The sequence below is a fragment of the Pristiophorus japonicus genome, chromosome 4 (genome assembly GCF_044704955.1).
Source record: "Pristiophorus japonicus isolate sPriJap1 chromosome 4, sPriJap1.hap1, whole genome shotgun sequence".
Classification (NCBI taxonomy): domain Eukaryota; kingdom Metazoa; phylum Chordata; class Chondrichthyes; family Pristiophoridae; genus Pristiophorus; species Pristiophorus japonicus.
In genome coordinates this window covers 69856700-69881708 of record NC_091980.1, presented here as the reverse complement: position 1 = coordinate 69881708, position 25009 = coordinate 69856700, and the positions used below count along the sequence as shown (strand labels likewise).

General features: G+C 44.2%; 1 protein-coding gene across 4 annotated transcripts in view; it reads right to left on the bottom strand.

Moving 5' to 3' along the window:
• The window catches only part of LOC139262949 (CCR4-NOT transcription complex subunit 6), a 113010-nt gene that overhangs the window by 83008 nt on the left and 4993 nt on the right, over positions 1 to 25009 (bottom strand). For all 4 annotated transcript variants that reach the window (XM_070878302.1, XM_070878306.1, XM_070878305.1 and 1 more), the window contains exon 2: positions 1125 to 1246. In XM_070878302.1, the coding sequence (XP_070734403.1) occupies positions 1125 to 1236 (112 nt within the window). In that variant the 5' untranslated portion in view covers positions 1237 to 1246. The remainder of the gene's footprint in view (positions 1 to 1124; positions 1247 to 25009) is intronic.

Sequence of the window (25009 nt, the reverse complement as noted above, 5' to 3'; positions counted from 1 at the left end):
GTTCCCGCTCCCTCGACTGGACCCGACCCTCCCCCTCTCCCTCCCTCTCTCGACCCGAACCGCCACCTACCTGTAAATCTGGTGCTGGGGACGGGCCCTGCCAGAGGTCTCGGGCCGGCCCGTTGAGCCTTCGGTCCCGAAAGGCCTGCCTGAAGCACTTTCACACAGGTAGGAAGATGGTTTATTTAATCTTTTCTTTGCTTATAAATGTTTATTCAGGTTGGATTTATTTGTATAATATTTGTATAAGTATAAATAAGGATTTATTATAGAATTTAATGACTTCCCTTCCCCCCCACCTCGTTCTGGACGCCCAATTTGTAACCTGTGCCTGATTTTTTTAATGTGTAGAACAGGTTTTTTCAGTTCTACAAAAATCTTCACTTGCTCCATTCTACTTTAGTTTGGAGTACGTTTTCACTGTGGAAACTTTCAAATCAGGCGTCAGTGGCCGGACACGCCCCCTTTTGAAGAAAAAATTCTGTTCCAAAGTAGAACTGTTCTACCTGACTAGAACTGCAGAAAAAAAAAATGTGGAGAATTGCGATTTCTAAGATAGTCCGTTCTCCACCAGTTGCTCCTAAAAATTAGGCGCAAATCATGTGGAAACTTGGGCCCCTGACAAAACAGCTCAAATTCAATTACATGGGATTTTTACTATGCTATGCAGCATGTATTCAGTGTGAAACCACAAATTAACGGTATTGGCCATAAATGTAGCTGGTATTTTACAAGAGCAAAATTCACACTAGGGCAGGAAAATGAAGAGATGACCAGAGGTTAAAATGAATAGATGTGTTGGAGCACAATAGAAGGGGCATGACGCTGCACCCAGCTGTGCTATACTAGAATCAGTGACTAAAATTGGGAATGTTCCATTGTCGAGAACAGATATCCTTCACGGTCAGCTCAAATAAAACCTTTCGTGAATTCCAAAGTTATGTGCTTTTACAATACATCTCAGGTGAATAACTAGACTCAAAGCTCTCCAAAGTGGTTAATGGTTTTGATGCAAAAACGTTTATAAACTTTAAAAAAAATATACAGGCAAAATGACAGATTCTTACGAATTAATAAAACAGTGCTACCATTCTAATTACCTTGGTTCCATGCACAGTACTTACCACTGATCTCCAACTCTGCCCAGTACGATTTCTTCCCGTTTGCTGCTTCTTCTGAAGACATAATTGTATACATTCTCCGTGGATCAGGTGGATCATATTTTTCCCTGGGCATTCCGGTTACACTGAAACGGCAATGCAAATTAAATTACATGTGCACATTTCCAGTTACTAATTAACATGTTATTTAATACCTACAAGAAATAATTTTGCTCTATCTGCAATAGCAACTTCTTGCAACTGATCAGGACACCTGAAGTCATAATTTTTGTCCCCAACTAAACTCCACTCCTGTCATCCACTCCAAACCCCTCCACAGGTACTCACTTAGGCTGAACTAGACCTTTCAAAAGCTTGTCTGTTTGACTCAAAGCAGCTTTAAACCACACATCCGTCTTGCTAGAACAGTTTCAACTTTAGCACCTGCACTGCTGAAACCTTGATCCTTGCATTTGTCACTTCTAGCTTTAATTTCTTTAATGTGCTACTTGCTGGCCCCATATCCTCCACTAATTCCAAGTAGTGCAAAATATCAAGTACATATATTAAGTTGTGCACTAACCAGGCTAAGCTATCACCCTCCCTCACCCTCCACCACCACGCCATCCTCCCTGACATGACATGAATTAGCTCCCAGTCCCTCAACGAATGAGATTTTAAATACTCATCTCCAAATTTCTCCATGGCCCCATCCTTTCATTCATCTGCAGCTTTCGAACACCCCTCATCTTTCAGCCCATGGATTCTGGCCATTCTTTAAAACATAACTTGTGGTGGAGCCCTACTCTCAAATTCTCTCCCGAAACCTTGGTGCCACTCTTCCTTCTCTACTTTAAAAAATCTTAAGGCCAGCTTTTCAATCAAACTTTGTTACCATTCCCGAGTCTCTTCACTCCATAGTGTGCATTCATTCCTTTATATATTCTAATTTTTTTCTCCCCTTCCTCCAAGGCACCGTTGAACATTTTCTACATTAAAAGACAATGATGTTATGCATTGAATTATTGCTTTACTTTCTTGAAATCTTCAATTATGGGAGAAAGTAACAGTAAAGAGCATAGTAATCCCAGTGCTGTGCAAATTGAATTTTTAAAGAAAATAATTTTTCACTATAGATTTAACTTTAACCTATTTACCTGTAGTCGTCCCTTTATAACTGATTTGTCATTGACTTGACAGTCATGTCTACTCGTAAACACTTAGATATGTACATTTATACCTTGTCAAAAACACACAACACAAAATAACCCAAATTAGGATTTACAAGGACATGTCCTGAGAAATGCAGCAATTGCAAAATGAAATTGTACTATGATTACTTATTTACATCTCATTTTCTAACACTTCTGCAATTCCCCCTTTATTGCTAGAATCATAGAAATTTACGACACAGAAGGAAGCCATTCTATTCCCCCACAAACAAAATTGAATTGTAGACCTTAGAGATATGCAATAATTCCCCTTCTTCCCAAATAAAATAAGTGCACCAATTACAAGACCAAAACATGTAATTACAATTTTAATAGTTTATTGGGGCTTTAAAATGCAATAGTTGCCAGTGGAGCACATTTGCTAGATCAAATCAGCCTACATTTAAACCAGTTTCTTCCCGCTTCCCCTCAAAATAATTCTAAGTCACATTGGACATCAAATGCAAACTGATTTTAGAGCTGTTTTGACACACGACTCATCAGGACCAGTGAATGTTCCACACTATTTCAATTTATTTTGGGTTCATTCAGCAGAATGGCATTATAAATGTTGAATGCAATGAATAGTACTATCAATTATTGCAATGATTTACTAAAACTGATGATCTAGTACTAGAGCTGGCATGTAGTCTATATAATTAGATTTTTAAAAAATTAATTTGTATGTGATCAAATGCAACATCTGGTAGTGAAGTATATGCCCCACATTCAGTATTTACTGCAGTATTAGGTAAATGGTAGTTTTAATGTAAATATGTTGCAAGGTAATTTTCCTAATCTAATTAGTGAACTTGGAAACTAAAGTCAAGATACTGAATTAATCCTAGCAAATGCAACATACTCATGTATGCATACATATTACCAAAATCACAAGCTATCTTTCATCAGCTTGTGCCAATCAAATCAAAGGCTTAAAATCCAGAATCCTCTGTATCGAGTCTGTGCTGGTTTTTAAGGTTTTACCAGATTTCAGAACTCGCTGCCCACCGATCCTCCGTTCACCGAAATGTCCTGTTTTCGGACAATTCTGGTTTTCCCAAGTCCTGTACTTCACGGTGAGGCGGGCAATAATCAAGGGAATAATGGAGGAATGTGAAAAAGGAACGGCAGTAATCATGGGGGGTTTTAACCTACATATCGATTGGTCAAATCAAATCGCACGGGGTAGCCTGGAGGAGGAATTCATAGAATGCATACGGGATTGTTTCTTAGAACAGTATGTTACAGAACCTACAAGGGAGCAAGCTATCTTAGATCTGGTCCTGTGTAATGAGACAGGAATAATAAACAATCTCATAGTAAAAGATCCTCTCGGAATGAGTGATCACAGTATGGTTGAATTTGTAATACAGATTGAGGGTGAGGAAGTAGTGTCTCAAACGAGCGTTTAAACAAAGGGGACTACAGTGGGATGAGGGCAGAGTTGGCTAAAGTAGACTGGAAACACAGACTAAACAGTGGCACAATTGAGGAACAGTGGAGGACTTTTAAGGAGCTCTTTCATAGTGCTCAACAAAAATATATTCCAATGAAAAAGGGCGGTAAGAGAAGGGATAACCAGCCGTGGATAACCAAGGAAATAAAGGAGAGTATCAAATTAAAAACCAATGCGTATAAGGTGGCCAAGGTTAGTGGGAAAATAGAAGATTGGGAAAATTTTAAACGACAGCAAAGAAAGCAATAAAGAAAGGAAAGATAGATTACGAAGGTAAACTTGCGCAAAACATAAAAACGGATAGTAAAAGCTTTTACAGATATATAAAACAGAAAAGAGTGACTAAAGTAAATGTTGGTCCCTTAGAAGATGAGAAGGGGGATTTAATAAGGGGAAATGTGGAAATGGCTGAGACCTTAAACAATTATTTTAGCTCGGTCTTCACAGTGGAAGACACAGAAACTATGCCAGAAATTGCTGGTCACAGGAATGTGGGAAGGGAGGACCATGAGACAATCACTATCACTAGTGGGGTAGTGCTGGACAGGCTAATGGGATTCAAGGTAGACAAGTCCCCTGGTCCTGATGAAATGCATCCCAGGGTATTAAAAGAGATGGCGGAAGTTATAGCAGATGCATTCATTATAATCTACCAAAATTCTCTGGTCTCTGGGGAGGTACCAGCGGATTGGAAAGCAGCTAATGTAACGCCTCTGTTTAAAAAAGGGGGCAGACAAAAGGCAGGTAACTATAGGCCAGTTAGTTTAACATCTGTAGTGGGGAAAATGCTTGAAACTATCATGAAGGAAGAAATAGCGGGACATCTAGCTAGGAATAGTGCAATCAAGCAGACGCAGCATGGATTCATGAAGGGGAAATCATGTTTAACTAATTTACTGGAATTCTTTGAGGATATACGAACATGGTGGATAGAGGTGTACCGATGGATGTGGTATATTTAGATTTTCAAAAGGCATTCGATAAGGTGCCACACAAAAGGTTACTGCAGAAGATAAAGATACGCGGAGTCAGAGAAAATGTATTAGCATGGATAGAGAATTGGCTGGCTAACAGAAAGCAGAGAGTCGGGATAAATGGGTCCTTTTTGGGTTGGAAATCGGTGGTTAGTGGTGTGTTACAGGGATCGGTGCTGGGACCACAACGGTTTACAATATACATAGATGACCTGGAAGAGGGCACAGAGTGTAGTGTAACAAAATTTGCAGATGACACAAAGATTAGTGGGAAAGCGGGTTGTGTAGAGGACACAGAGAGGCTGCAAAGAGATTTAGATAGGTTAAGCGAATGGGCTAAGGTTTGGCAGATGGAATACAATGTCGGAAAGTGTGGGGTCATCCACCCTGGGGAAAAAAAAACAGTAAAAGGGATTATTTGAATGGGGAGGAATTACAACATGCTGCAGTGCAGAGGGACCTGGGGGTCCTTGTGCATGAAACTCTTTTAGAAAGAGGGACCTGGGGTTCCTTGTGCATGAAACTCTTTTAGAGTCTACCTGCAAAACATAAACATTAAACCGTGCTCCTTGTGCATGAAACTCTTTTGAGTAAAAAAGTGGTTAAGCTACAAGCCAACGACGACGAGAATGGGAATCCCAAAAAGTTAGTTTTCAGGTGCAGCAGGCAATCAGGAAGGCGAATGGAATGTTGACCTTCATTGCGAAAGGGATGGAGTACAAAAGCAGGGAGGTCCTGCTGCAATTGTATAGGGTATTGGTGAGGCTGCACCTGGAGTACTGCATGCAGTTTTGGTCACCTTACTTAAGGAAGGATATACTAGCTTTGGAGGGGGTACAGAGACGATTCACTAGGCTGATTCCGGAGATGAGGGGGTGAGCTTATGATGATAGATTGAGTAGACTGGGTCTTTACTCTGAGTTCAGAAGGATGAGGGGTGATCTTATAGAAACATTTAAAATAATGAAAGGGATAGACAAGATAGAGGCAGAGAGGTTGTTTCCACTGGTCGGGGAGACTAGAACTAGGGGGCACAGCCTCAAAATACGGGGAAGCCAATTTAAAACAGAGTTGAGAAGGAATTTCTTCTCCCAGAGGGTTGTGAATCTGTGGAATTCTCTGCCCAAGGAAGCACTTGAGGCTAGCTCATTGAAGGTATGCAAGTCACAGAGATAGATTTTTAACCAATAAGGGAATTAAGGGTTATGGGGAGCGGGCAGGCAAGGGGAGCTGAGTCCACGGCCAGATCAGCCATGATCTTGTTGAATGGCGGAGCAGGCTCGAGGGGCTGGATGGCCTACTCCTGTTCCTAATTCTTATGATCTTATGTTCTTATGTACACAAATTCAAGATAATGTAAATACTTGTAAATTTTGTACTAGATTTTATTTACCAAGTTTATTTTTAAAATCTTTGCAACTTTCCTAGGCAAACAGTACTTCTATGTTATGAGGGTAGTGTGGTGCAGTGGTTATGTTACTGGACTAGTAATCCAGACAATCACGACGTGCGTAGATTTAAAAAAAAAAAGAGAAGTCAAGACGACCTACAGCCCTAGCACTCCAGGTCATATTCCACAGAGCCAAGAATGGGAGGTGTGCTCATCAAGGACAGAGAGGCAGTTAGTGCCCACTGGAAGAGCACTTCGAGGATCTCCTCAACCAAGACTCTGCTTGTGACGCGAGTGTCCTCGACTCCATCCCACAGTATGCTACCAGTCACCACTTCTGCACAATCCCAACCCAACAGGAGGTTGGAAATGCCATTAAATAACTGAAATAACACGGCCTGATGCAGATGGAATCCCCGCTGAAGTACTAAAGCATGGAAGCATGGTGGAGAAATGCTCTTGGCGTAAATTTATGACCTCATCTCTCATATCTGGAAGGAGGAGAGCATGCCAGATCTCAAATGCCTTAATCGTGAACATTTTCAAGAAAAGTGACAAGTCTGACTGTGGTAATTAAAGGAGTTTCCCTGCTGTCTGTCGCAGGAAAAATCATCGGAAGAATCCTCCTTAATCGTCTCCTCCCAGTGGGTGAAGAGCTCCTCCTAGAGTAGCAATGTGGATTCTGCCCACTAAGGGGCACAACATACATGATCTTCACCGTGCGACAAATCCATCAACCTCTGTACATGGCTTTCTTTGACCTGGCAAAAGCCTTCGACTCGGTCAACTGTGAGGAATATAGAATGTCCTTCTCAAATTCGGCTGTCCTCAAACCATTGTCACCATCCTCCGCCTGCTTCACGATGACATGTAAGCCACGATTCTTACCAATGGATCCACCACAGACCCAATTGAAGTGCAGACCGGGGTCAAGCCAGACTGTCATCGCACCAACGTTCTTCTCAATCTTCCTTGCTGCAATGCTTCATCTCATCTTTAAGTTTAACAAGCTGGAGTGGAGTTAATCTACAGGACAAGCGGGAAATTGTTCAACCTCTGACGCCTCCAGTCAAGATCCAAGGTTGTTCCAATCTCGGTCATTGAATTACAATATGCAAATGACGCTTGCGTTTATGCATACTGAGTCCGAACTTCAAACCATCGTCGACACCTTCACTGAAGCGTACGAGAGTCTGGGCCTTACATTAAACATCAGAAAGACAAAGGTTCTCTAACAACCTGACCCGACCACACAGTACTGCTCCCCCATTATCAAGATCCATGACTAGACCTTGGACAATGTGGACCTATCAGCAAGGACAGACATCGATGACCAAGTCCAACACCGCCTTCATTGAGCCAGTGCAGCCTTCAGCCACTTGAGGAAAAGTGTGTTCGAAGACCTCAAACCCGGCACCAAGCTCATGGTCTGCAGAGCAGTAGCGATACCCGCCCTCCTATATGCCTCAGAGACATGGACTATGTACAACAGGCATCTCAAAGCTCTGGAGAAGTACGACCAACACTGTCTCCGCAAAATCTTGCAAATTCATTGGCAGGATAGGCACATCAACATCAGCATTCTCTCTCAGTCCAACAGCCCCAGCATCGAGGAATTGACCATGCTCGATCAGCTCCGACGCACGAGCCAGTGTCCGCAAGCCCAATATTAGGCTCCCGAAACAAGCACTCTACTCCGAGCTACATTACGGCAGACGAGCCCCAGAAGGGCAGAGAAAATGCTTCAAAAAGGCACCCTCAAAGCCTCCATGAAAAAATGTAACATCCCCACCGACTTTTGGGAATCCCTGGTCCAAGACCACTCAAAATGGAGAAACATCAGAGAAGGCACCGAACACTTAAAAGTCTCTTCGCTGGGAGCACGCGGAAGCCAAGCATAAACAGCAGAAGGAGCTTACAACAAATCAAACACCCCACCCACCACCATCTGCCCCACCTGTGACAGACTGTAGATCCTGCACTGGTCTCAGTCACCTTAGAACTCATTTCAGTGTGTAAGCAAGTCAATATCGACTCAGGGGAACTGCCCAAGGAGAGTGTAATCCACAAAATGCAAGCTTAAACCCCACCATGACAGTCTGACTAATTAAATTAGTTTTTTTTCAAAAAGCAATAAAAAAAGCTGATAAGAGAGAGTGGGGCCTATTAAAGAAAATCTGTGTGGAGGCAGAAGACGTGGGTAGGATTCTTAATGAATACTTTGCGATGAGGGAGGAGGAGTGTGAAATATTAGATGAGATAAACATAGCGAGAGGGGAAGTATTAAGGGGCTTAGCAGCTTTGAAAGTAGATAAATCCCCAGGCCCAGATGAAATATATCCCAGGCTATTAAGGACAAGAGGGGAAATAGCAGAGGCTCCGACGTTCCTTTTCCAGACCTCTCTGGCTACAGGTGTGGTGTCAGAGGACTGGATGACTGCTAATGTTGTACCTTTGTTTAAAAAGAAAAGGACAGACCGAGTAATTACAAGCCACTTAGCGTAACCTCGGTGGTGGGAGAATAATTGCAAAAAATCCTGACGGACAGGATAAATCTCAATTTGGAAAGATATGGATTAATCAAGGTCAGCATGGATGTTATCAAGGGAACGTTGTATTTGACTAACTTGACTGCATTTTTCAAGGAGGTAACCAGGAGGATCGATGAAGGCAGTGCGTATAATGTAGTGTATATGGATTTTAGCAAAGCTTTTGATAAGGTCCCACATAGCAGACTGGTCACAAAAGTAAAAGCCCATGGGATCCAGTGCAAAGTTGGATCCAAAACTGGCCCGGAGGCAGGAAGCAAAGGGTAATGGTTGATCGGTGTTTGTGACTGGAAGGCTGTATCGAGTAGGGTTCCGCAGGGCTCAGTGCTGGGTCCCTTGCTTTTTGTGGTATATATATATATATATATATATCAATGACTTGGATTTAAATGTTGGGGATATGATTAAGAAGTTTGCAGATGACACTAAAATAGGCTGTGTGGTTGGCAATGAAGAAGAAAGCTGCGGACTGCAGGAAGATATCAATGTACTGGTCAGGTGGGCAGAACAGTGGCAAATGGAATTCAATCCAGATAAGTCTGAGGTAATGCATTTAGGGAGATCTAACAAGGCAAGGGAATACACATTAAATGGCAAGACATTGAACAGTGTGGAGAAACAAAGGGACCTTGGAGTGCAGGTCCACAGATCCCTGAAGGTAGCAGGCCAGGTAGAGAAGGTGGTTAAGAAGGCAAATGGAATACTTGCTTTTGTATTCCATGCCTTGACTAATAAAGGCAAGGAGGTTATGCTTGAACTGTATAAAACACTAGTTAGGCCTCAACTGGAGTACTGTGTGCTGTTCTGGTCACCACATTACAGGAAAGATGTGATTGCACTGGAAAGGGTACAGAGAAGATTTACAAGAATGTTGCCTGGATTGGAGAATTTTGGCTGTGAAGAAAGATGCTGGATTGGTTTTCTTTAGAACAGAGGATGCTAAGGGGAGACCTGATTGAGGTGTATAAAATTATGAGGGGCTTGGAGCAAGTCAATAGGAAGGATCGGTTTCCTTTGGCAGAGGGGTCAACAACCAGGGGGCATAGATTTAAAGTAATTGGGGAGAGATAGAGAGGAGATACGAGGGGAAATTTCTTTACCCAGAGGGTGGTGGGGGTCTGGAACTCACTGTCTGAAAGGGTGGTAGAGCAGGAACCCTCACCCCATTTAAACGATCCTTGGATGTGCATATGAAGTGCTGTAACCTACAGGGCTACGGACCAAGAGCTGGAAAGTGGAATTAGGCTGGATAGCTCTTGGTCTGCTGGCGCAGACACGATGGGCTGAAATGGTCTCCTTCTGTGCTGTAAATTTCTATGATTCTATGATAAACGTGACCATGAAGTAGTCGATTGTCCTAAAAATTCCAAATCCTAAAAAATAGTTCCCTAAAGTCCTTCAAGCAAGGAAATCTGCCATCCTTACCTCTAGTCCCACACCAATGTGGTTGACTCTTAACTGCAAGCTGCTCAGTTGTAGCAAACCACTACATAGGGCCCAAGTTTCCACACGATAAAAAACGGGCGCCCCTCTGAGCTGGGCGCCCGTTTTTCGCGCCTAAAATGGCGCCGGAAAAAAAACTCAATTCTGGAGCATAATGCAGCTCCTTGTCTGTTTGGCGCGGCACCCAGGGGGGCGGAGCCTACACTCGCGCCGATTTTGTAAGTGGGAGGGGGCAGGTACCATTTAAATTAGGTTTTTTTCCTGCCGGCAACGCTGCGCGTGCGCGTTGCAGCGTTCGCGCACGCGCAGTGTGAAGGAAACATTGGCACTCGGCCATTTTTGTAGCTGTTTAATTTTTGAACATTTTTTAATAAAAGCACATTGCCATCAGCACTTGCAGCCTTCTCACTGTCTCCTTCCCCCTCCCCCGCGGGAAGAACGGGCGCCTCCTCCCCCCCTCCCGGGAAAGAACGGCCGCCTCCTCCCCCCCCCTCCCGGGAAAGAACGGGCGCCTCCTCCCCCCCCTCCCGGGAAAGAACGGGCGCCTCCTCCCCCCCTCCCGGGAAAGAACGGGCGCATCCTCCCCCCCTCCCCCCGCGGAAAGAACGGGCGCCTCCTCTCCTCCTCCTCCTCCTCCTCCCTCCTCCCTCTCCCCCCCCCCCCCCCCCGCGGGAAGAACGGGCACTTCCCTTCCTCTCCTCTTCCCCCCCCCCCCCCCCCCGCGGGAAGAACGGGCGCCTCCCCCCCCCCCTCCGCGGGAAGAAAGGGCGCCTCCTCCCCTCCCCCGCGGGAAGAACGGGCGCCTCCTCCCCCCCCCACGGGAAGAACGGGCGCCTCCCCCCGCCCCCCGCGGGAAGAACGGGCGCCTCAGGCTGACTGCAGCATTCTCCTTGCCTGAAGCACTTTCACACAGGTAGGAAGATGGTTTATTTAATCTTTTCTTTGCTTATAAATGTTTATTCAGGTTGGATTTATTTGTATAATATTTGTAGAAGTATAAATAAGGATTTATTGTAGAATCTAATGACTTCCCTTCCCCGCCCCCCCCCACCTCGTTCTGGACGCCTAATTTGTAACCTGCGCCTGATTTTTTAATGTGTAGAACAGGTTTTTTCAGTTCTACAAAAATGTTCACTTGTTCCATTCTAAGTTAGTTTGGAGTACGTTTTCACTGTGGAAACTTTGAAATCAGGCGTCAGTGGCTGGACACGCCCCCTTTTGAAGAAAAAATTCTGTTCCAAAGTAGAACTGTTCTACCTGACTAGAACTGCAGAAAAGAAAATGTGGAGAATTGCGATTTCTAAGATAGTCCGTTCTCCACCAGTTGCTCCTAAAAATCAGGCCCAAATCATGTGGAAACTTGGGCCCATAGGTGTTTAAGAGCACCACCTTCTCAGGGCAACTAATGCCAGCCTTGCTAGCAATGCCTATATGCAGAGAATGAATTTTTAGATAAACAGATTGTGACTTAGTCTTTTAATCAACTACAGTACTGGATTCCACATTGACAATCAATACAAAATAGCTACAAGATACCGAGAATATCCAATGGTAGAAAATTCAACGCTATACTACAAACCATAACATTCTGCTTAATATTGTATTCTTTTTACTCAATGAATAACACCATATTAATCCACACAACATAACATGAAGAGGAACATAGTGGTTATGTTACTGGAACAGTAATCGAGGCACCTGAACTAAAGATCCAGAGACTAGAGTTCAAATCCCACCTGGGGAATTTAAATTCAGTTAATTAAATAAATCTGGAGTGAAAAGCTAGTATCAGTAATGGTGACCATGAAACTATTGGATTGTCATAAAAACCCATCTGGTTCACCAAAGTCCATTCGGGAAGGAAATCTGCCGTCCTTAACTGGTGTGCCTGTATGTGACACCAGACCCGCAGCAATGTGGTTGACTGTTAAATGTCCTCTGAAATGGGCTAGCAAGCCACTCCGTTGCAACAAACATCTATGAAAAACAGTAAGAATAAAACCGGACGGACCACCCAGGATCGACCTCGGCACTGGCTACGGACAAGACAATGGCACACCTGGCCCAGTCAACCCTGCAAAGTCCTTGTTACTTCTGCCAAAATTGGGTGAGCTGTCCCACAGACTAGTCAAGCAACAGCCTGACAGTCATACCTTTCAGCCAATGTACCAGACTCCATCACCATCCCAGAGAATGTCCTGTCCCACCAGGACAGATGCACCAGAACTGGCGGCACAGTGGTATCCAGTCAGGAGGGAGGGGCCCTGGAAGTCCTCAACATTGATTCTGGACCCCAGGAAGACTTATTGCTTCAGGTCAAGCATGGGCAAGGAAACCTCTTGCTGATGACCAGCTACCACCCTCCTTCAGCTGATGAATCAGTACTACTCCATGTTGAATGCGACTTGGAAGAAGCACTGAGGGTAACAAGGGCACAGGGGACTTCAATGCCCATCACCAAGAGTGGCTCGGTAGCACCACTATTGACTGAGCTTTCAAGTCCTGAAGAACATAGCTGCCAGACTGGGCCTGCAGCAGTTGGTGAAAACCAGCACAAGGGAAAAACCTACTTGACCTCATCCTCACAATCTACCTATTACAGATCCATCTCTCCATGACAGCATTGGTAGGAGTGACCACCGCAGTTCTTGTGGAGCCGAAGTCCCGTCTTCACACTGAGGACACCCATCATGTTGCATGGCACTAACACTGCTAAATGGGATAGATTCAGAACCGATCGAGCAGCTCAAAACTGAGCATCCATGAAGTGCTGTGGACCATTAGCAGGAGCAAAATTGTATTCCACCACAATCTAACCTCATGGCCCAGCATATCCCTCACCCTACCATTACCATCAAGCCAGGGGACCAACTCTGGTTCAACGACAAGTGCTAAAGAGCATGCCAGGAGCAGCACCAGGCATACCTACAAATGAAGTGTCAACCTGGGAAGCTGTAACACAGGACTACATGTATGCTAAACAACGGAAGCAGCATGCTATAGACAGAGAGCTAAGCAATCCCACAATCAACAAATCAGATTAAAGCTCTGCAGTTCTGCCACATCCAGTCGTGAATGGTGGACAACTAAACAGCTAACAGGAGGAGGCAGCTCCATGAACATCCTTACATCAATGATGGTGGATCCCAGCATGCGAGTGCAAAAGATAAGGCTGAAGCATTTGCAACCATTTTCAGCCAGAATGGCAGTGGATAATCCATATTGGCCTCCTCCTGAGGTCCCCACTATCACAGAAGTCAGTCCTCGACCAATTCGATTCATTCCACGTAATATCGAGAAACGGCTGTGCCCACTAGATACAGGAAAAGCTATGGCCCTGACAACATCCTGGCTGTCGTGCTGAAGACTTGTGCTCCAGAACTAGTCGCTCCACTAGCCAAGCTGTTCCAGTACAACTATGACACTGGCATCTACCTGAATGTGGAAAACTACTCGGGTACGTACTGTTCACAAAAAGTAGGACAAATCCAATCCGGCCAATTACTGCCCCATCCGTCTACATTCAATCAGCAAAGTGATGGAAGGTGTATTAGACAGTGCTATCAAGTGGCATCAATCACCTACGCACCAATAACCTGCTCACTGATGCTCAGTTTGGGTTCCGCCAGGACCACTTGGCTTCAAATTCCAGAGGTGAGGTTAGAGTGACTGTCCTTGACATCAAGGAGCCCTAGTAAAATTGAAGTCAATGGGAATCAGGGGGTGAACTCTGCACTGCGTGGAGTCAAACCTAGTACAAAGGAAGATGGTTGTGGTGGTTGGAGGTCGATCATCTCAGCCCCAGGACATCACAGCAAGAGTTCCTCAGGGCGGTGTCCTCGGCCCAACCATCTTCAGCTGCTTCATCAATGACCTTCCCTCCATCATAAGGTCAGAAGTGGGAATGTTCGCTGCAAATTGCGGTGTTCAGTTCAATTTGCATCTCCTCAGATTGTGAAGCAGTCTATGCCCGCATGCAGCAACACCTAGACGACATTCAGGCTTGGGCTGATAAGTGGCAAGTAACATTCGTGCCACACAAGTGCCGGTCAATGAGAATCTCTAACAAGCGAGAGTCTAAACACCTCCCCATAATATTAAATGGCATTACCATCGCTGAATGCCCCATCAACATCTTGGGAGAGGGGGTCACTATTCATCATAAACTTAACTGGACCAGCTACATAAATACTATGGCAACAAGAGTGGGTCAGAGAATGGGCATACTGTGCTGAGGGTCTTGCCCCCTGACTCCCCAAAGCCTTTCCACCATGTACAAGGCACAAATCAGGAGTGTGATGGAATATTCTCCACTTGCCTGGATGACTGCAGCTCCAGCAACACAAGAAGCTCTACACCATCCAGGACAAAGCAGCCCAGCTCATTGGCACCCCATCCACTACCCTAAGAATTCACTCCCTCCACCACCGGCACACCGTGGCTGCAGCATGTACCTTCTACATGATGCACTGCAACAACTCAAAACTCAGCAGCACCTCCCAAACCCACGACTTCTACTACCTAGCAGGAGAAGGACAGCACGCGCATGGCAACAACATCACCTGCAAGTTCCCCTCCAAGTTACACACCATCCTGATTTGAATATCGTTGTTCCTTCATTGTCGCTGGGTCAAAATCCTGGAACGCGCTCCCTAACTGCACTGTGGGAGTACCTTCACCACATGGAATGTAGCGGTTCAAGGCAGCGGTTCACCATCTTCTCAAGGGCAATTAGGGATGGGTAATAAATGCTGGCCTTGCCAACAACGCCCACAGTCCAAGAACTAATTTTTTTTTAAATCCACTTTAAATATGCACTCCAGCGCTCCATTCCAATGGCATTTAGTTGAAATTTGAGAACAAAAGTAAAGAGTCACCTTTTCACCACTTGGACGCTCAAAGGCCTTTCAAGCCTTCAAATCCCATCTCTGAACAGAGTTTATGAATACTATATTTCAAACTGGAGAAAACACACACATTTTCAAAATTCATATGTAGTAACCTATATTTCCTCTGTGACCCTTCCAGTTTCTCAGTCAACAGAAGTGTACAATTGTTGAGATTATAGAATTCTTCAAGGCCAGCACCTTGATCAAAAAGTTCCAATTCTTGGAAGTGGGGGAAGCACAAAAGGAGAAAAAAAAATCAGAAAGTAGAATGCTCAAAAGTTATTTTGTGCTGGAAAAAAAAATGAATTCTCCAATAATTAAACAATGCAATGTACACAACAAAGAATTTACTGCTGAAATCCTCTATCCATGCTAATATATTACCCCCAACCCCGTTAACTTTTATCTCGTATAGTAACCTTTTATATGGCACCTTGTTAAATGCCTTCTGAAAAATGTGGGGTGTTTTTAAATTTATTGTGTTGTGTTTCTTGTACAAAGGGGGTTCCCATTATCAATGAGAATACTAGATGTTCATTGGTGGTGATCCCAGGATACGAATACGTACCCCCCTGGAATACATGTTCCGTACACTGGACAGCGAAACAAGGCCTCCGACCGCAATCCTACGTTCCTCCGGAACCAGCAGTTTTTTTAAAAATTCCGGTTGGAGGCGTTCGCCCTCAGACCGCAATTTCAGTCAGTATTTTAACCCCATATAGTTTACTGAATGTCATTTAGAATATCTTGTGCACCTGACTTTCAAGAGGGCATTGATCCAGCAGCCAATTCAGAAGAGTGACATGATTCATGGACTTGCATATCAGATTTATGATGGACAAAGCCCAATCTCATTAATTAACAGTCTTCGCACATTACAGTTATCAATATCAAATGAATTAGCTGGAGATTAGTAGATAAACTTCAATTTGTCTAGACACGTCATTCACACTCTTGCTCTCCTATGTTGGGTTGAGGGTGAAAGGGAAGTAAGAGAATATATCAATTCTGAACAAACGAGCTAAACAAAGTACCAGTACTGGAAAATTCCAGGGATTTAAGATGTGCACTGTGTGCTACAACCTGCAAAGTATTGTGTATAGTTCATAGGACTGAAAATGAAAATGTTGCAGTCTCAGTTTTCTAGCACAAAGGAGCATTCTACTTTTCCATAGCTCACCAAGGGACTTTTTCTGAAGAAACCTGGTAGAGCAGCATTAGGTTAGATAATTCAGAAATAATCAAATAATTAGCAGTAGTGAGAATGTGTATATTGAAACATGATAAGAGCCAGCTTGCGGTTTCTTTTGAATTGAAAATGCCTGTAGAGGATCAAGAGGTAGAAGCAATTCAGTTTTAAGGTCCTAGTAAATTAAGTTAGATTAAGAGAGTGCAACAAGTTTCAATTTCAACAAACTAGACTTCTATAGCCCTCTAATGTAGCAAAACCTAACATTGTGCTTCATAGAAGGGCGAGAAGTCAAGCTTAGAGATGACCATAGGACAGAACTTTACAGCACAGGAGGCAGCCATTGGTCCTTTTTGCTGTGCTGCTTCTGTGCCAGAGCAATCCAAAACTAATCCCACTGTTCCACTCAGTCCTGTAACACCACTTCGAATATTTATTCAGTTTTCTCAATGCAATGGCCTTTGCCTCAACAGCCTGTGGCAAAAAATTCCATGCTCCTACAACCCTCTGTGTAAAGAAATTTTGCCTAACCTCTCTCCTTCCTATTAAACCTCCTTGCTGTTAAGTCTGTTTCAGTGGTAATAGCTCTAAGATCCAGTCTCTCCTCATAACTATAATTCCTATCCCTGGCAGAATCCTTGTGAATCTACAGTGCATGCACCCTATGGTTTTCAAGACCCTTTTTTATAATAGGATGCCTAAATCTGTACTCTAAAGCTGTGGCTTAACCAATATTTTGTACTAATTTGTAATTTCTTTATTCATGTTCTGTACCCTATTTCTAAAACTGTTGGCCTTATTATGGCTTTATCTGCCTGCATTCACGGAGAATTATGTATTTAAACACACAAGCATCTCCATCAGCGACATAGAAAACTGATCTATACTTAATGATGGCACCAAGGGGCAGTATGTAGATGAGGAAAAGTACGTCCAAGAATGGAACCTTGGGGCACTCCTGAGTGGCAGTGAGGCGGGGGGGGGCGACAGGAAGCAGATGTACCAATGAGGTTGGCACATTAGGAGTGAAACCATGCACTCATAGTTTAAAGCTACTTTGACTAACACCTTATTCAATATCTTAATCGGTACCAAATTTGTTAAATGCATAACTGGAATGCTCATGTTCCAAGCTAGTGACAAATCTCAATGTTTTAAAAAAAAATTGTTTGAGCTTCACTTAGGAATTAACATCTGAATCCTTCAATGCCTTAACTACCTTGTAGCACACTCCAGCCTACTCATTATATGGCAGCTACTTGAAACGCTCTCATCCTCCACTATCACCAAAGCTAATTGAGTTCTTGGGCAATATAATTTAAAACATACTTTAATCTCGTATGCAGGAAGGAGCAAAATTGTGTGTGGAGTTTAATATGATGGAGAGAGAATATTTCAAAAAGGAGTAATGACCATAGAAGTACTATTGATAAAATAAAGCAGCATGAAAAGTTGTGCTGAAAGAGGCTGGAGATTAGAATAAGATCACCTACCAAACAAGTTATTTCCTGGATCCTGGCCAGTACTGCAAATTAGATGTTGGAAGAGATGGTACCATTATTCAAATCTTGGACAGATTTTGTGGTTTATGGAGTTAAGAGCAGTTGAGAGGAAATAAGTTTTTGGCACAAAGGGAAAATACCAAGCTCCTGAGAGGCAAGATTAACAATGGAAGCACGAGAGTTCCATTCGAGTTCAAAGGAGATCATCAATAAGTGAAAGACCATCGGTGAAATCAAAGGCAGGAGATCCTAACTGTTGGTTGAATTTGAGAGCCATGGAGAAACTGCATCTTCGAAGAAATGAAAAACTATTTTCACTACTTCATTGAAGGCCATGGAGAGAATTAGGATATAGAAGTATGAAAGTCGTGTGCAGCAAGGGTGGGTATTCTGAAAAGTTGATAAACACACAGTGCAATCATCAGCAGAAGAATACATATGAGTTGGTGGTGGCAATCGTTATGAAGGAATAGAATGGGAGATATAACAAGAGCCCTGGGGAACCATATATCAATAAAAGTCACAGGAAGAGCCTTCAACCAAAGCAGAGAGAGCAATTTGAGAGGAAACTAAAAAGACACGAAAATAGCTTTGGTGCAAAGCCATAGAATGGTAACTGGTTTGTGAAACAGATTGCTCGAAGGGGAATGGAAGAGAAGATATAATTGCTAATACATTTAAGTTAAAAGTAACTAAATAAGATACACCATGCAATTCCAACACTTAAATGACCAACTGCAAAGTTTTAACGGAGATGTCCCACCACATAATTGGAAGTAGACAGTCTGGATATTATTGAACAGTTACTGTACAAGGCAAAACTAACCAGAGCTCTATAAGCTGCGTATAATATAGGATCGCTGCATTTTCTGTCATCTGTAGACAGAAACAACTTTGTTTTCAGTACTTTAGTTCTAGTCTTCCCATAAAATACAACTGCATCAATACATGCAGCCCACTATAAAATGAACCAAATCAAGATGTGAAGCCACACTATGCGGGCATTGTAAATGTAAACATTTTAGAAGTATTGCCCTGAAGAACTGATCTGCTTCTCTGCAACATAAATGACAAAACACATACACCAAATGCTTAAAGGCGACTTAAACCATACCTTTGAGTGACAGTCAAGAGCATAATTATATACACCAACTTACAATGTAAATAAATTTCCATTACCTAGGCAAAGTAAATCAGGGCTTGCTTTGTTGCAAATTAAATGACATTTTGGATAACATGCCTGGAGTCTTCAAATTATAAGCTTCAAAAGGCGTTTAATAATACTTGGGCTTAGATACACATTCAGATTGTACAATTGTTGTGGGGTCCCAGTTAATCTTCACATCTGAGTCACCTATCCTAATATCTCCTTTTATGGTCCAATGTCAAATTTTGTCAGCTAACGCTCCTGTGAAATCCTTTAGGACATTAATGTGAAAGGCACTATACAAATGCAAGTTGTGTTATTCCATTACTGCAAACTTAGCTTAAATAGAAAAAATATCAATACACATAAATCAAAGTTTTCTTTACATCCAGCCTCCAGAGAATGCATGTTAAAAATTTAAATGCGAATCTACAACGGCAAAGTTTCTATTTGGTAAGTAAGGTATCAAACTCACCCACAGACCATTTAAAGGATAAATCTATTATAAAAATGATTGAAGAATTATGTAAAAATCTACTTGTAATTACAACATATAAATTAATAGAAATATCGATCTTAAAAGTTCCATAGGCTTCTGTTCTATTGAAATCCATGTCGTCATTCACATGCATTAAAAAAAATGATCTGCACAAACGATCATAACTGCGAGGACCATTGTTTCTGTTTAAAGAAGCCACAGTACTAATGAATGCCCCACCATTGCCCAAGACCTTATGTAAAGCACCATTGCCAAGATAACATTTTCTATAATCTGCACATGGAATAAGTTTGTACAATGCATTTTTCTTTAAAGCATGTTTCGAACATAATAGGAGCAGGAGTAGGCCACGTGGCCCCTCGAGCCTGCTCCGCTATTCAATAAGATCATGGCTGATCTGATCCTGGCCTCAACTCCATTTTCCCGCCTGCTCCCCTTATCTATCAAAGCCTTGATTCCCTTATCTTTCAAAAATCTGTCTATCTCCACCTTAAATACATTCAATGACCCAGCCACCACAGCTCTCTGAGGTAGAGAATTCCAAAGATTTACAATCGTTTAAAATGGACGACCCCTTATTCTGAAACTATGCCCCTCGTTCTAAATTTCCCCGCGAAGGGAAACATCCTTCAAGCCCCCTCAGAATCTTATACGTTTCAATAAGATCATCTCTCAGCTTCTAAACTTCAATAAGTATAGGCCCAACCTTTCTTCATATGACAACTCCCTCATCTCAAGAATCAACCCCGTGAACCTTCTCTGAACAGCCTCCAATGCAAGTATATCCTTCCTTAAGTAATGAGACCAAAACTGTATGCAGTACTCCAGGTGTGCTCTCCCCAACGCCCTGCACAGTTGTAGCAGGATTTCCTTACTTTTATACTCTATCCCCCTTGCAATAAAGGCCAACATTCCATTTTCCTTCCTAATTACTTGCTGTACCTGCATACTAACTTTTGTGTTTCATGTACAAGGACCCCCAAATCCCAGTTTCATTAAAATATTCAATTACCTCCAGTGAGCACAAAATCTAATCTGGCTGAATACCAAGACATCTGAAAACCTCATAGGGCAAAAGAATGATGTGTATATGGCTTTTCAGAATGTGTTTAATAGAGTGATTCACGAGGCTTGATTGTAGTATCTCTCGTTGCTCCATCGCCCCAACCTCGCTGCTCCTGCCCACGCTCCACTTAGCAACCTGGATTTTGGTGACATCCAATCCAGTCGCCCTCTTCGCAGCCGTTGCCCTCCCGGATGGCTCGCGCTGTACCTTGCGGTGGCATGCTTTTATGGCCCCGATCTGTCGCAGACGGTTCCTCGCAGGTTGGGGCCTTGCTGTGGGCCGGGACTCTGCACCGCTGCTCCTTTTATGGCCCCGACCAGTCGCAAACAGTTCCTCGGAGGTCGGGGCCTCGCTGTGGGCCGAGCCTATGCACCTTTTATGGCCCTGACGTGATCGGGGCCCAGGAGAGGCGAGAGTTCAGAGCCCATAAGAGGCGAGGGCCCAGGGGCAGCATGGGCTAGCCCACACTGCGATATGTGCGCGCACTAGGTCCGTGCAGCAGAGCTGGTCTCCAGTCATCTTGGTTAATCCTTGCCACTGGACCAAGACCTAGCTCTGTCAAGCCCGTGTGATGGCTGATGTGCAACAGCCACCAAACGTTAAAAAAATCCACGCACAGGCATCTTCCACCCTTCAATATGCAGTTCTGGACCTGGAATATTAGGTCCTTCACTGAAACACCTGTGAATTCATCCCTTTTTGGTGGAAGCAAGTCATCCTCGATACGAGGGACCGCCCAAGAAGATTATTGTAATATCTACCAAAAAAGATGGGCAGCATGGAGATAGAAAGTGAGTTGATGGCCAGAAAACACAGTTGGAGGTGGCATTCCTCAGAGAATGGGGAGGAGTGGTGGCAGAGAGAGCGAATGAGTGGGAGCACAGCGAGAGCGGAGCTGGAATAAAGAGCACAGCAACAGGAGCCCGAGACCAGATGGCGTGGACCTGAGTGGAAGCACAGCGAGAGCGGAGCTGGAATAAAGAGCACGGCAACAGGGGCATGACATCAAGAAAAAAATCCAAGAGTGACATCACAGGATAGTTGGTAACTGGTTGGTTAGGGTCACATCATTTTTTTTTTGCTATTCAAGTTAGGGGCTGGTGAGTATCACTATTGTCTTTTTTTTCCTTGGTATCAGTGTTGTCTTTTCTTCTCTCCAAGTTAGGGCAGAGGGGTATACTAAAAGCTTTAGTTAAAAATCTAATAAAGACATGACAGGGTAGTTCAGTCCTGTGGAATGCACATCCTGTGGAAGTCCTAGATGCTTTTCGTGGCCCAGACAACCACACGTGCGAGAAATGTCACCGGCTAGAGCAGCTCGAGCTCCGGGTTTCGGAGCTTGAGCGGCAGCTGCCGTCACTGTAGTGTATCCGTGAGGCTGAGAACTTGTGGATGGCACGGTTCAGGAGATGATCACCCCACAGCTTAAGAATGTGCAGGCAGAGAGGGAATGGGTGACCGCCAGACAGACAAGGAGGACCAGGCTGTTAACACAGGAGTCCAGAGTGCATCTCGCTCGCTAACCGGTTTTCAGTTCAGTTGGTTCCTCTGGGGAGTAAAGCCGAAACCACAGCCACCCCAATATTAACTGGGATAGATATGTGTGAAAGGTATAAGAGGGTGCAGAATTCTTAAAATGCAATCAGGAAAACTTTTTTTTGCCAGTACGTAGCAATCCCAACAAGAGAGGGAGCAGTTCTGGACTTAATTTTCAAGAATAAAGCTGGGCAGGTGGAAGGGGAGCACCTTTTGGTGCTAGAGATCATAAGATTTCGGGTTGTTATGGAAAAGGACAGAAATAGACCAGGAATAAAAGTTCTCAATTGGGGAAAACAGTTTTACTAAGCTGAAATGTAATTTAGCCAAGGTGGACTGGAAACAGCTACTTGAAGGTAAATCAGTGTCAGATCAGTGGGAGGCATTCAAGGAGGAGATAGGTGAGGGTTTAGAGATAGTGAGGGTTCAGAGCAAGTATGTTCCCTTAAAGAAAAAGGATGGGATTAACAAATCTCGAGACCCCGGATGTCAAGGGGCATACAGGGTAGGATAAAGAAAAAAAGGGAGGCTTATGACAGATACCGAGGATTCAATACTGAAGAAATTCTAGAGAAATAGAAAGTGCAGGGGTGAAAGTAAAAAGGAAATGAGGAAAGCAAAGAGAGGGCATGAAAAATTATTGGCAAGTAAAATCAAGGAAAACCCAAAGGTATAAATACATTAAGAGCAAGAAGATAACTCAAGAAAGAGTAAGGCCTATCAGAGACCATAAAGATAACCTGTGTATGGAAGTGGAAGTGGAAGATGTGGGTATGGTTTTTAATGAATACTTTGCATCTGTTTTCACAAAAGAGCAGAAAAATGCAGACATTGCAATCAGGGAGGGGTGGTGTGAATGATTAGATGAAATAAACATAGCGAGAGATGAAGTATTAAGGGGTTTAGCATCTTTGAAAGTGGATAAATCCCCAGGCCTGGATGAACTGTATCCCAGGCTGTTAAAGAGAAACAAAAATGAGGAAATAGCAGAGGCTCTGCCAGAGAACTGGAGGACTAAATTTGTACCATTGTTTAAAAAAGGGAGAAACCGAGTAATGATAAACCGAGTAATTACAAGCCAGTCAGCCTAACCTCAGTGGTGGGAAATTTATTGGAAAAAATTCTGAGGGACAGGATAAATCTTCATTTAGAAAGACACGGATTAATCAAGGACAGTCAGCATGGATTTGTTAAGGGAAGGTCATGTCTGGCTAACTTGACTGAATTGTGTGAGGAGGTAACAAGCAGGGTTGATGAGGGTAGTGCATGTGGATTTTAGCAAGGCTTTTGCTAAGGTTCCTCATAGCAGACTGGTCACGAAAGTAATAGCCCATGGGATCCAAGGCAAAGTGGCAAGATGGATCCAAAATTAGCTCATAGGCAAGAAGGGTAATGGTCGATGGGTGTTTGTGACTGGGGGTGGAGCTCAGTTGTGGTATACATCAATGATTTAGACTTGAATGTAGGAGGTATGATTAAGAAGTTTGCAGATGATACAAAATTGGCAGTGTGGTTGATAATGAAGAAGAAAGCTGTAGACTACAGGAAGATATCAATGGACTGGTTAGGTGGGCAGAACAGTGGCAAATGGAATTCATTCCGGAGAAGAGTGTGATAATACATTTGGGGAGGGCTAACAAGGCAAGGGAATACATAATAAATGATAGGACACCGAGAAGTGTAGAGGAACCGTGGAGTGCTTGCCCACAGATCCCTGAAGGTAGCAGGACAGGTCAATAAGGTGGTTAAGGCGGCATATGGGACATTTGCCTTTATTAGCTGAGGCATAGAATACAGGTAGGGAGGTTGCACTTCAACTGTATAAAACACTAGTTATGCCACAGCTAGAGTACAGCGTGCATTCTGGTCATCACATTACAGGAAAAGATGTGATTGCACTAGAGAGGGTAGAAAGAAGATTTGCGAGGATGTTCCCTAGACAGCAGAATTTTAGCTACGAGAAAAGATTAGATAGGCTGGGGTTCGTTTCTTTGGAACAGAAGAGGCGGAAGGGAGACCATACTGAGGTGTATACAATTGAGGGGTCGAGATAGAGTGGATAGGAAGGATCCATTTCCCTTAGCAGAGGGGTCAATACCATGGGCATAAATTTAAAGTAATTGGTAGGAGGTTGAGAGGATATTTGAGGAGAGATTTTTTTCACCCACAGGGTGGTGGAGGTCTGGAACTCACTGCCTGAAAGGGTGGTAGAGGCAGAAACCCTCATGGCATTTAAAAAGTACTTAAATATGCACATGAAGTGCTGCAATCTACAAGACTACAGACCAACAGCTGCAACGTGATATTAGGCTGGAGAGTTCATTGTCGACCGTCAAGGACGTGATGGGCGCAATGGACTCCTTCTGTGCTGCAAATTTCTATGGTTTGGAGGGCGGAGAGCGCGAGCGAGACAGAAGGGGCGGAGAGCGCGAGCACGAGACAGAGGGGGCGGAGAGCGCGAGCACGAGAAAGAGGGGGCGGAGAGAGCGAGCACGAGAAAGAGGGGACGGAGAGAGCGAGCACGAGAAAGAGGGGACGGAGAGAGCGAGCACGAGAAAGAGGGGACGGAGAGAGCGAGCACGAGAAAGAGGGGACGGAGAGAGCGAGCACGAGAAAGAGGGGACGGAGAGAGCGAGCACGAGAAAGAGGGGACGGAGAGAGCGAGCACGAGAAAGAGGGGACGGAGAGAGCGAGCACGAGAAAGAGGGGACGGAGCGCGCGAACGAGAAAGAGGGGACGGAGCGCGCGAACGAGAAAGAGGGGACGGAGCGCGCGAACGAGAAAGAGGGGACGGAGCGCGCGAACGAGAAAGAGGGGACGGAGCGCGCGAACGAAAAAGAGGGGACGGAGCGCGCGAACGAGAAAGAGGGGACGGAGCGCGCGAACGAGAAAGAGGGGACGGAGCGCGCGAACGAGAAAGAGGGGACGGAGCGCGCGAACGAGAAAGAGGGGACGGAGCGCGCGAACGAGAAAGAGGGGACGGAGCGCGCGAACGAGAAAGAGGGGACGGAGCGCGCGAACGAGAAAGAGGGGACGGAGAGAGAGCGAGCGCGAGAAA